The following is a 12986-nucleotide window of genomic DNA, read 5'->3' as shown; positions in this document are numbered from 1 at the left end:
GTCACACATGAAGTCACAGAGCCAGGACTGGAACTCAGGTCTTCTGATTGCAAATGTACCAAATAGTAGTTAACCAAAGAGGCCCACTGAGTAATGAGTAGATGTCAATCTGGAAGGAGGCGATCTCTAGTGGTGTGTGTGCCTCAAAGATCTGTGAGTCACAATTTAGATAACAGTAACTATCAAGTTGTGTAAGGAGAGGTAATGGGCAATACACCTGGGAAGATAGGTGGGAACCAGATTGTGAAGGGTGTTCAATGCCAAGCAGAGGAGTCTGGTTTGTCCTAGAGGCAATAGGAGTGATGGAGAAATACTAGGTAGATGGTATTTTGGGCAAATTACTCTAGACTTTTGTTCCTCCCTCTGTAAAATGATCTCCAAACTCAGTTTCAGGTGGGAGCAAGGGTGAGGGGGAAAGAGTTGGCATAAATGAAGTTTTCCAACTCTAATTTTATGCATCTATGAACTGTCTTTGACTTTTCTCTGTTCAGGAGTCTTATCAACTCCTCAAAGATGACATACACGGAATGGTGGTCTCATTCTTGGTGCCACCAAGCCAGGTGGGTTTGGCTGCTCCATTAGTACACTTCCTTGCAATGAGCAACCCCAACAGATTGTGTGGATGTGGATGTTCTCTCTAAAATTCAGATCACAGCCCATCCATGACAGTTCTCTCGAATTTTCCATAGTGGTTGTACCCAACATGTTGGGAATTTTCCTTGCTTTCTCTTGACATCTTGAGGCCACTGGTAGAGAAAAATATTGTCCCTAGGTACACAGAACTTGACACAGTTCCTTCCCCAAGTGCCCATCCAGGGTGACATCCATCACTCATCTATCCATTAATGAACAATATTTGAATTTCTTTGATCAATTAGATTTGGAGTCCTACGACCTGAATTCAAAACTTGGCTCTATCAATTGCTACTTGTATGGCATTGGGTAGTGAGTCAGTTTGACTTTGTGGATCATCAGTTTCCTCATTCTGACTATCTAGAGTCAGGATTCCAAAAGAACTCAAGAGATCCAAATGAAAGATGCTTTCATCTAGAAAGCAGGTAATGTGATCAAAGGTTTTGGTGGATCAATAGTGTGAAGGGCTGGCAAGTAGAGTAATGAAGCTTTAGGTTGTATTAGGGAGTGTGCAGGGAGGGAGGGAAGGGGAGAGAAACAGAGAGAGAGAGAGAGAGAGAGAGAGAGAGAGAGAGACAGAGACAGAGAGAGACAGAGAGAGAGAGACAGAGAGAGAGAGACAGAGAGAGAGAGAGAGACAGAGAGAGACAGAGAGACAGAGAGACAGAGAGAGAGACAGAGAGAGAGACAGAGAGAGAAAGACAGAGAGAGAGGAGAAACCAAATATACCACTCCCATCTCACCATCCCTCTCCCATGCCAGTTCCCATCTTTATTGGTGAGTTCCTTCCAAGGCCTGCCATGTTTTATTTCCTCCTCAGGTTATTCCTGATTCTTTCCTGAACTTTTGGGGGAGTGGATAGCTTCTTTCTCCTTATTTTTTAGCTCCCTTTTACATATTATATTCTCTTCCCCCATTGGAATGTAAGCTCTTTGAGAACATGGATTATCTTTTTGCTTGCATTTGTCTCCTCAGGGATTAGCACAGTTCTTGGAACACTGGAAGTGCTTAATGAATGCTTGTTACCTTGTCATCAGATTAGATCACATCTAGAGTATTGTGTCCAACTCTGGTCACTACATATTGGGAGGAACATTGACAAACTGGAGACTGTGCAGAGGAGGGGAGACCAGGATGGGGAACTAGGGTTCAAGATCATGCCAGGTGTGGATTAGGTGGAAGAATTAGGCCCTTTTAGCCAAACGAAGAGGAGACTTGGGGAGATGTGAGAGCTATTTTCAAATATTTAAAGGGCAGCCACATGGAAAGACAGATTAAGACTTGCTTTACTTGTCCCCAGATGGTGGACCTAAAAGTAATGGATGGAAATTAGAAGAAAAATAGATTTCACCTCAATATAAAGAAAAAGTCTTACCCATTAAGAGTTATCCACAAATGGAACAGTGTCTCTAGGCATCACAAGAGGTCCTTAAAGCAGTGGGTGACCAAGGAGTGGCTGCAAAAAGAACCTGGAGCTTGGGAGGTAGGACCAGGTTCAAAATCTTGCCTCTGATATGAACTGTGGGACTTTGGGTAAGTCACCTAACCTCTGAGTCTCAGTGTTCTCTTCTGTAAGACAGGGATAGTAATAATACCACCAACCTTTCAGAGATGTGATGATTAAATGAGAAAATTAGTTTTTAGGGATGTTGTGAATCACATTCATAATTTGAGAATGAGTAGATAACCAGTGAGGTTTTTCCAGCTCTGCACAATGCAAAACTTATTGTTGTCCAGTTGTGTCCAGTTCTTCCTGAGCCATTTGGGGTTTCCTGTCAGAGATCTTGGATTGGTTTGCCATTTCCTTTTCGTTTTACAGATGAGGAAACTGAGGCAGTTAGGATGAAGTGACTTGCCTAGGATCACATAGCTAGTAAGTGTCTGAAACCAGATTTGAACTCAGGGCTTCCTGATTTCTGGTCCGACACTGTATTCACTGGGCCAAAGTGACAAATATGGAAAAAGTGCTAGTTTTAGAGTCAGGGAACCTGGGTTTAAATCCTGATTCTTTCACTCAGCATCTGATCTTGGTTAAGTGCCTGGTCAAGGCACTTAACCTCTTTGTAGGCCTCAGTATCCTCATCCATAAAATACATCGGTTGGACTAGATGACTTTCAACTTCCCTTCAGATCCTAAATCTATAATCCTATGGCCCAAAGAAATGATTTTCTAATAGGAGAATTTTAAGCATCATGACAGCCAAGGGGAAGATAATTCTTGAGCACTGGGGTCTTTCTAGCACCATGAAACCTGCCTACTCTGGTTACTCATAAGACCCATCCTGTTTAAGAGATGGCTAGCTGCCTGTTATAAGCCCCTTATGGGTACTCCTGTCTTCTAAACTCTACAATTGGGCTTCTGACCTCATCATTCAGTGAAAACTTTTGTCTCCAAAGCTGCTTAGGATCTCTGAAGGGGCAAATCTAATGGTCTTTTCTCATTCCTCACCTCTCTTGACCTCTCTGCAGTATTTGGCATTGCTCATCATCTTCTCCTCCTGGAAAGTCTCCTCTCTGGGTTTGGTGACAAATCTGTCTCTGTTCTTTCCCTGTCTCCTTTGTCGTCATTTGTATGATACCCACTAATGGAGGATGTTCCCCAGTATTCTGTTGTCTGCCTTCTCTTTTCTCTCTATGCTCTCCTACTTGGTGATCTTATCAACTTGCAAAGGTTCAATTATCATGTCTATGCAGATGATTCCATCTCTCTCTCTCTCTCTCTCTCTCTCTCTCTCTCTCTCTCTCTCTCTGTCTGTCTCTCTCTCTCTCTCCCTCTTGATTTCTCTCTCTTCTCTCTGTCTCCTGAGCTCTAGGCCTTCACCACCAAATGTCTCTTATACATCTTAAAGTAGACATCTGAAACCCAACATGTCCAAAATGGAATTCATTATATTTTCCTCCAGCCCTTCTAAACTTCCCAATTATTGTGGAGGGTACCATCTTCCAGGTCACCCAGGTCTGCAACTTCACTGTCCTACTCAGTCCCCCACTCTCATTCTCCCCTCGCATCCAATCTGTTGCCAAATACGTCATTTCTACCTTCACAAAAGATCTTGTGTAGGTTGTGCAGGTCTCCTCTCGGATCCTGCAGCCACCACCCTCATTTAGGCCCTTGTTACCTCTTGTCTGGACTACTGCAATAGCCTTTTAATTGGTTTCCCAACCTCATGTCTCTTCCCATTTCAACGCATCCCCCACTCAGCTGCCAAAATGATTTTGCTAAATTATAGGTCTGACCATGTCATCTCTCTACTTAATGAGCTTCAGCAGCTCCCTAAACGTTAAAGCCTCCGTTTGCCATCTAAAACCCTACCCACTCTTGCACATTTCCACCTTTCCCATCTTCTCGCACTGCATTCCCCTCCACACGCTCTCAATCCAGCCACGCTGACCCATTTGCAGGGGCTTCGATGGAGCAATTTTCCATTTCTGTTCCTTTGTCCTGGCTCTGCCCTATGCCTGGAATACTCGGCCCCCTCCCCTGCACTTTCCCTGACTTCCTTGAAGACCCAACTCAGGTCATCTTTCCTCAGCCCCCTCCCCCCTCCCCCTCCAGCTTCCCTATTCCCCCATCCCTCAGTTGCTAGTATCCTCTTTTCTCAGGTTACTTTCCATCTACTTTTTGTCTCTCTATAGAATACATATATTCTGAACGTGCATATACGTATCTATCTATGTGAACACACACACATAGATGCACATATATGTATATATGTGCACAGTGCATGTGTGTATATACAGAATGTATATAATATTATATAATAAAATATGGTATAATATATTACACATACATATATATGCATACATATATACATGCCCACACTACATGTAGTATATGTGTATATACGTACATACATACACACACTATATATAGGATGATATATATATATGCGTGTGTGTATGCACTGTGTGTGCTCTCTCTTTTATCTCGTTATTTACATCTTGTCTCCCCTACATGAATGTGGAACTCCTTGAGGTGGGACACTGTTTTTTACTTTCTTTGTATTCTCAGTGTTTAGAACAGTGCCTGGTATATAGTAAGTGCTTAATTAATGCTTGCTGACTGACCCCTTGAAGCAGTTGTAGCCTCTGGATCCCATCTTTACACATGGCTGATGGCTAAACCCTACTCTCCTCAATGCCAGTACGATGTCCAGGTAGGATGGCTTTACTGTCGTGAGTGTTAAGTGGAAGGGATGGCAGCCAGGGAAATATCTCTTTTATCAGTTGGGCCCCTGACCAGTGTTCCTTGTGGAAGGACCAGGAATACTCCTGGGTTAATAGAATTCAGGAATGCCTACCTAGGCTCTGCACCGAGCAGATCAACCTTGCAAATTGCCTTCAAAAATCATTCCACTGCACAAATACAATTCCACTTGAGTTCAATTACCGTCTAGCGCAGGCTGCCCCTCCTCCCTTCCCTTTGCTAGACATATTCACCCCCTCCTACTGATTGTCATAACCTGTTCTTGGCTGGGGAGAATTAATAGAGCGTCTGTCTCCAAGCAAACACAGGTTTTCTTCAGCTCCAGGATCCTGAACTTGGAAAGGCTAGATGGATGCCAGCTGTTAAATCCTAAGAGATTGGAAAGATGAGGTGAAGACTATATTCAGTTTCATTTGGGCTCCAAAGTCTTGTTTCCATTAGGCCCAAAGCAGCCTGATTTCTTTCAGACCTCGAATGGACCGGAAATTCATCTTAGAGCGGTTGGGACCCTTTGGAGAGAAGGTGCTGCAGGAGGAGTCTGTGGGACAAGCGTCTCCCACAGCTGCCCCGTAAATGTAGACACGCACATCGCCGCTGATTGGCATTTCCAGCCAGGAAGAACCTGCCCCCCCCTCCCCACTACCCGCACCCCCCAAGTGCCAGGAAGGTAACTAAATCCGATCCTCCGGCCCAGGTTTTCCTTTCAGCCATTCCCGGGGCATGCAAAAGGGAGATTCAGGCACACACAGAAAGGATGTCTTCATCTGCCAACAGGGGATGGAGACGCGGCCCAGACAGCAGCACGCTTCCCTGGGAATGAGAGCCCGAGGTTTCCTCGCCTCTCAATCCCAGGGACCCTGACCCGATTGCCGCCCCTTCCGCCTCCCCCTGCCCGCTCTCCCGCCGCCCCCTCCCCCCTCCGGGTCCCTGCGGTGCTGGTGTTTGCGTGCATGTGCACGCGCCGAGGTTCCGAAGGATTAGCTGTACACCCGCCGCTGAAAAGCCGGGAGCTGGGAGATACCCGGAGCTCGGCGGCTGCCGCTGCTGCTGCTTCCGCTGCTGGGGCTGCTGCGCCCGCGGAGGAAGGGCAGGAGGAGGAAGGAGCCGGTGCCAGCGCCTCTGCCCGCCCGCGGAGCCCGGCTGGAGAGGCGATGGGCGCAGCGGCTCCGCGCCTCTAGCGCCGCCGCCCCCCGCCTGCCCTCCCGACCGCTCCGGGTCCCGGCCCGGGCCGCGCCGCTGCCGGCTCCCCCCCTTTTGCCGCAGCGTCGGTCGGACTGCGTGGCTCCATTAGCAGCCGGGCCGATTTCCTCCCGGAGCTCGGGGCCCCTCCGCGCCGGCCGGCTCCGACTCTGCCCGGCTCTCCTGAGGGGTGCGCGCGCGGCGGAACTGGGGGCGCCCGGGCACTGAGCCGGAGCCTTCCTTCTCCGCAGCGCCCACCGGGGCCCCTGGGGCTCCCGTACCCCTAGACGGGCGACCTGACGGCTGGGCTTCTGCGCGCCGCGGGCTCTGCCTCGCGCTTGGAACTGGCTTTCTCTGCGGGTTTCGTCCGAGTTCCTTTCCTTAGAGGGCTGTGCGGCGCGGGGCGGGGACACCCCTGGCAGCACCCCCTCCCCCCAGCTCGGAGACTTCTGGGCCCCAGAAGGATTTAACAGCCGCTCCGGCGGGTTCCGTCCTGCACGGTGCCATGGAGCGCTCCGGCGAGCGCAGCCGGGGCGGCCCCCGGAGGGTCCAGCGAGCCTGAGAAGCCCCTTTCGGGCCCGGCCCGGAGGCTCGACGCCGGTAGCCGGGGGCTGCCGTCCCGGGCTCTGAACCCACGGGGACGCCCTTGGCCACCTGCCCAAGTTGCGCAGACTGACGGAACTGGGGAATTCCCGCCGCCCTCCGCCTCACAGTCCCGGAGTTTGCGGACTCAGACCTTCCGCGGAGAAGGAAGGGGGCAGCCCGCCTAAACTTAGCCCTTTGGGAAGCGGCGACCGCCGAAGGCCCCCAGGCGAGCCCCCGGCTCTGCGCGCTTGTGGGACAGGTCCCTCTGTGGAGCTGCGGCGCCGTCGGAGCGCTCCTGGGAGGCCAGAAGTTTGCCCGGGACTCCCCTAGCCCCTGCGCCGGCGCCCCGCGCTCCCCCGCGGCCAAGCCCCCTGCCCCATCCACTGGGGGCGCATCCTTGAAGGGTCCGGCCAGGGCGCCCCAGGCACGGGCTCGCCACCTTGGAGGCGCGGGGCTCGGGGGCCAGCAGAAGGAGCCAGCTCGGTGTGTTTGATGGCTTCACTGAGAAGGGTCAAAGTGCTGCTGGTGTTAAATCTGATCGCCGTGGCCGGCTTCGTGCTCTTCTTGGCCAAGTGTCGGCCCATCGCCGTGAGGAGCGCGGACGCTTTTCGGGACATCCACCCCCGGGCCGAGGCGGCCAACTTGAGCCAGCGCGGCCCCAACCCGGTCCAGGATGGAGTGCTGAAGCGGCTCTCCCTGCTGGAGGACATCGTCTACAGGCAGCTCAATGGTAGGAGAGCTCCCGCACGCGCATCCCGCATCACTCTAGTACCCAGGCAGGCCGGGCAAAGAGGGGGCTCCTGGAGATTCTCGGCAGGGGTGGGCTTTGCACTTGGGTGCTGCGCAGCCCTACCGCCTCCAGGACACCCCGACTTGGAGGTGGGAGGTTGGGAATTGGGGGCGGGGAGGGGGCGGCTTGCAGTCGGTGCCCACCTCTGTAACTTTGGTCTCATTAGGAAAACGCAGCACTGTCTGGCATTTGCAATCATAACGCTGGCCCTGGGTTCTCCTGTGCAGGTCAGGAAATTTTCCTTTCCATCAGGAGAGCAGAAACTAGGAGAGGTTTGCACCAGCGTGCTGCGTATTGTTGGAGGAAATAGCTTTTACCACCAGGCATTATTATGGTTATTTATTTCTGGTGAAGTTGGAGGTGGGGAGGGGGAGAGGCAATCTACAGCTAGGTTTCTTAAACTGGCCGCTGTGGATTGATGTGTGTGGGGCTCCGTCAAGTCGCATGGGGGGAAAGGGGAAGGAATGACATCTATAACTGAAATTGAGCATTTCCTTTACTGATTTAAAAACCTCATTGGGGGAGGGGGAACCCGGCTTCACCAGACAGTCAGAGAGGTCCAGGACAAACACAGCGGTGAAGAATCCGTGATCTAGACTAGATAGAGGATGAAAGTCCTGGAGCCAATGCGTTTTTGTGATAAGCCAGATTAATAGCCCCTCATTTTTCTATAGTCATGTCAGAACAGCTTCTAATTAGAGCCCTTCTGTCCTTGTGTCTGGTGGGGAGAGTTCTATTAAAATACCCACCAGGTCCTCGAGGGGAGTTGCAGAGAGGAGATTGTGGAGGTGTGGGGTGGGTTGGGGAAGCAGGCTGAAAAGACTTTGTAAGAGAATCGAGCCATCTAATTAAAAGGGACAATGGTGAGTAGCTGCCCCATTTAAAAATATATCCACTAGCTTTTTCTTAGCATTGAGGTGAATTTATTCAAGGTGGATATACCTGGCCCTGTCGGCCTGGGGACTTCAAAAGGAATAAGAGTTTTGCCTTCTGACTGGGAATTCTGAGTATTCAGGATTGGAATCTAAAAACCAGAGGGACTACAGAATGCTAACGTTAAGCAATAATTAATAATAATAGCTAATATTTATATAGTTCTTACTGTGGGCTAGGCATTGTGCCAATTGTTTTACAAACATTATCTCATTTGATACTCACTGGGGGATAGGTGCTAGCTCATTTGATAGATAAGGAGACGGGGGCAAACCGAGATTACGTGACTTGTCCAGGCCACACAGTACCTGGGAAAGAGTATGACTTTGGAGTCCAAGGAGATGGTTTTAAATCCTGCCCCTGCCCCTTACATGTGTGACTTTGGGCAAGGGTTTAAAACCCTCTGGGCCTCAGTTTACTTATTTGTTAAAATGAGGAGTTTGACCTCTGAGGTTTGTTGTAAGTCGAGGCTAGCATGGAGACAGAAGGGATCTTAGAAGCCACTGAGTCCAACCCCTTTATTTCACAGATAAGGAAACTGAGGCACAGAGTAGTTATATGATTTGTTGGGGGTCACACATCTAATACGTTTTTAAGTCAGGATTTGAACTCAGGTCTTCCTGACTCCAAGTTGAATGTTCTACCCACTGTGTAGTCTATGATACTATAACCCCCAAAGGATTTTAGAAATAATCTGGCGCAATTTTATTTTATAGATGAGAAAGAAGGTCCAGAGAAATAAGCAGTCATATATGGGTAATTGTATGCCAGTCCTATTGTCTCTAGGATGAAATACAGACTCCTCTGGCCGGCATTTACAGCTGTTGGCAATGTGGCATCTGTCTGCCTCTGCAAACTTACTGCCCCTCGCTCCTCAGAATAATCCCTGCCATTTGCTGTATGTGTATGTATAGACATGTATGTATGTGTGCATACATGTGTTTAAGTGTGTATAGATATATGTTTGTGTATGTGATGGGGAAAGTGCTATTAAAATGCCCACCAGGTTCTAAACATCCATGTATTGATTTATAGATATATAAATAAGTCCCACTATAGGACTAGATGCGTGTGTGTATGCACACACATATTGTTGTTCAGTACTGTCCAACTCTGTGACCTCATTTGGGGTTTTCTTGGCAAATATACTGGAATGATTTGCCATTTCCTTCTTCAGCTCATTTGGCAGAGGAGGAAACAGAGACAAACAGGGTGAAGTGACTTGCTCAGGGTCACACAGCTAGGAGGTGTCTGAGGACAGATCTGAACTGAAGAAGATGTGTCTTCTTGACTCTAGGCCAAGCACATTATCCACTTTACCACCTAGTTGTGTACACACACACACACACACACACAGGCACCTACAACATACACAACATATTTAACGCTATTGGACTTAGCCTGCATTTAATAGTATACACAGAAACGTTATACACACGTATACATACAGAAGTCAAGTCATATATATATGTGCAATATATGTATATAAAATGTATAGATCAAGTCATGCACATACAAGTCAAGTTCTATACAGTCACACATACATACACAAATATAATTTGAACTTGACCTGTGGTTGCATTGGTATAGAAAACTCCTGTTTTAGGTAAATTTCCTTTTCTAATTCCCTCTCCCAATGCTGACTGTGTAATTTATAAATTTAGAGTCCTTGAGATTTGCTCTGGGCCTTGCATGCTTTACCCAGAGACATGTGGCCAGTCTGTATGGGAGGTGTCTATCTGTCTCTGTCCATAACACAAGCCTTCCTCTTTCTCATCCTCAAATTTCTTTCTGTCTTTCACGTTTGTTTGGTGTGTCTTCTGTAGAACAGAATCCCCTCTAGGACAAGGGTTGATTTTCATATTGCCTTTCTGTCCCTATCATCTACCACCTGGTAGGTGTTTGTTGGATCCAACAGGGTTCCTCCCATTGGCTTGGAAGGGGTTAAGCATGACTGGATTTGGTCAGCTGTCCTAATTTCCAATTTGGGGCTTATCCAAGGCAAATATTTAATGTGGGGCCTAGCGGCCCCTATAGGTATTTTTGACCTGCACTGTCACTTAATGCCATGCTTACAGCGTAGAAGACTCATTTTAATATTACTTTCAATTGAGTGAAATTCATGATTTCCTCAGCAAGGGGGGTTCTGCAGTGATTCGTTAGTAGTGAAGTGCTAGGCACTCTGCACCCCAGCGACATCTAGCTAGATAGTAAGATTTGAATCCACGTGTTCCTGACTCTGAACCTGGCCTTCTACCCACTCTCCCTGGCTGCAGGCAGCTAGGATTAGCCATATTATTATTCAGTCAAATGAGATTAGACATATTAAGTGTTGTGGGAAAAGAATAATGCCTTAAAAATCCCACTGGATAAGGTCTTTGTATTATCCATGAATCACCATGGATAATTGAGATTAGACTACACTTGACTTGCACCATCTTTGTCTTGACCCAGACTTACTGGAGTGAGCAGTGTCTGGAGGAGGCAGAAAGGGGGATTTAAGCCTGTGTCATACCTCTTTATATGATGACTCTTTTCTGCAATATGCCTGGTGAAGCATCATTTTTATTTTAAAGGGAAGGAGTGAGCCAGTCCAGGATGGGTCTTTTAGCATGACTACTCCTAGTTGTGACTTTCCTTGTGCTCAGACCAGCTTTGTTTTCTCCGGAGATAGCCCAGCTCTAGTACAGGGTGGTACCTGCTTAAAAAAAACAAAAACAAAATTAAACTTTTTTTTTTAAGACTAGGGCAACTCGGTGGTATAGTGGACCCTGAGTCACAAAGACCTGAGTTTGAATTCAGCCTCAGATGCTTCTTTGCAATGTGAACTCAAGGCACATAACCGCTGTCTGCCTCAGTTTGCTCATCTGTAAAATGGCTATTATAACCGCACCTACCTCAGGGTCAGGTGTTGAGGATCAAATAAGATATGATGTATAAAGGGCTTTGCAAATTTTAAAGTACTCTACAACTGATAACTAGTATTATAAAAATGTCATAGTATTACGTGAAGGGACTTGGTGACCGAATTCCTCTACTTGGATTAAAATGAACATCAGCAGAACCTTATTTACCCACAGCTCAAACCCTCAGATAGCCAAACCTTCCAATATACTTGACTTTTACAAGAAAGAAAACAAGCTTGCACAGGATTATTCTTTTTTAAGGGAAGTGTTTTCTAGAATCAATACACATTTTGTGATTCAATCAGCATCTGGTTTGGAGCCTTGGGCACTTAATAAGTGTTTGTTGAATGAATGAATACATTTTGTACACCTTTTATACTCACATCTGCAGTCCTGGACAATCATAATTAATGTTCTGAGTGCCGCCCCTGAAGGTGCTGCAAGATAGAGTCTGAATTGTCAAAGAATGGTTCAATTATCTTTACTGAGCTGGACTTGCTAAGGCAAGCAAGGAGACTCAGGCAGTTTTAGAAAACTGTTATCAACAGAGGGTAAAGCTCAAGGAGGTTTCTGGTTAATAGAGGTTGAGAGAGTGATTAGCTTAGGCCTGATACATGGAAAGCACTTAAGACATTCTCTCTCTCTTTCTGTCTCTTTCTGTGTCTCTCTGTCTTTTTCTCTCTGTCTCTGTCTCTATTTCTCTCTGTTTCTGTTTCTCTGTTTGTCTCTCTCTTTGTGTCCCTCTCCATCTCTCTGTCTCTCATCTATCAATCAATCAACTAATCATGCTGTCTTTCTAAAGGGCAGTATGGAAAAATGGTTAGAGTGATGGATGTGGAGTCAGGAAGGACCTGGGTTGAAATTCTGCCATTCTAGTTGTGTGACTCTGAGCAAGTCACTTTATTTCCCTGGGCCTCAGTTTCCTCATCTGTCATATGCACTAGATGGCCTCTAGTTCTCTTTTAGCTGTAGACCTGTTATGTCTTATGATCTATGATGAGACAACAAGTGAGATTCAAAGATTAAAGAGATTTATAAGGTCATTCTATAGAGGGCCTACTATTTTCTTCCCTTTTAGGATTCATTCATTTATTCACCAAACATTTGTGGTGCAAGGTGCTAGGAATACAACCCAGAAAGGAAACAGTCTCTTCCTTGAGAAATTTACATCCTACTGTGCCATTAGATGAAGTCTGTACCCTTTTCACAGCATGGCAAAAAAAAAAAGTGTCATCTGTGGGATGGATCTGCCTTACCTCCTCAACATCTCCTCCCTTTCTATTTAATCCTATTCCCAACCTTTCTCCAACCTGGTTTTCCAGCCTTATTAGATATTATTTCCCATTAGTCCAGGCAAACTCACCTTCCAGTCCCTCCCATACTAACTCCTGCCTCTGTGACTTTGCTGTTCCCCACGCCTGGAATGTGCTTCTCCTTACCTCCACATCATTTCCTTCTCAATTCATCTCAAGAGCTACCTCCTCCATGAAGCCTTCCCTTCTTCACATACTTTAAAAAGATTGCTTTGCTATGAAGTGGATGATGAACTGGAGAGGAGAGAAACCAGTAGCCTGGAGTCCAAATAGGAGACTGTTCCTGTAGTTTAAGTGAGGAGTAGGATGTAAGCGCCTTGAGGGCAGGGACTGGTTAGTTTTTTGTCTTTGTGTTACCAGTGTTAAGTACAGTGTTTGCCACACGGTAGAGATTGAATTGAATTATGGTAATGGGGGCCTAAAGTAGGGTGGTGCCCACG

General features: G+C 47.3%; 1 protein-coding gene across 3 annotated transcripts in view; it reads left to right on the top strand.

Annotated features, from left to right (window-relative positions):
• The first annotated feature begins 6192 nt into the window (after nucleotides 1-6192).
• Nucleotides 6193-12986, top strand: part of GALNT17 (polypeptide N-acetylgalactosaminyltransferase 17) — a 441101-nt gene continuing 434307 nt past the window's right edge. Inside the window, exon 1 of one of the 3 annotated variants that reach the window (XM_072640117.1) lies at nucleotides 6193-7334. In XM_072640117.1, coding sequence (XP_072496218.1) covers nucleotides 7097-7334 — 238 coding nt within the window. In that variant the 5' untranslated portion in view covers nucleotides 6193-7096. The remainder of the gene's footprint in view (nucleotides 7335-12986) is intronic. The other 2 variants (XM_072640116.1, XM_072640115.1) reach the window with 2 other exon arrangements.

The sequence above is a fragment of the Notamacropus eugenii genome, chromosome 2 (assembly GCF_028372415.1).
Source record: "Notamacropus eugenii isolate mMacEug1 chromosome 2, mMacEug1.pri_v2, whole genome shotgun sequence".
Classification (NCBI taxonomy): domain Eukaryota; kingdom Metazoa; phylum Chordata; class Mammalia; order Diprotodontia; family Macropodidae; genus Notamacropus; species Notamacropus eugenii.
The sequence above is the reverse complement of the archived record's forward strand: the minus strand, read 5'-3'. Positions and strand labels throughout refer to the sequence as shown.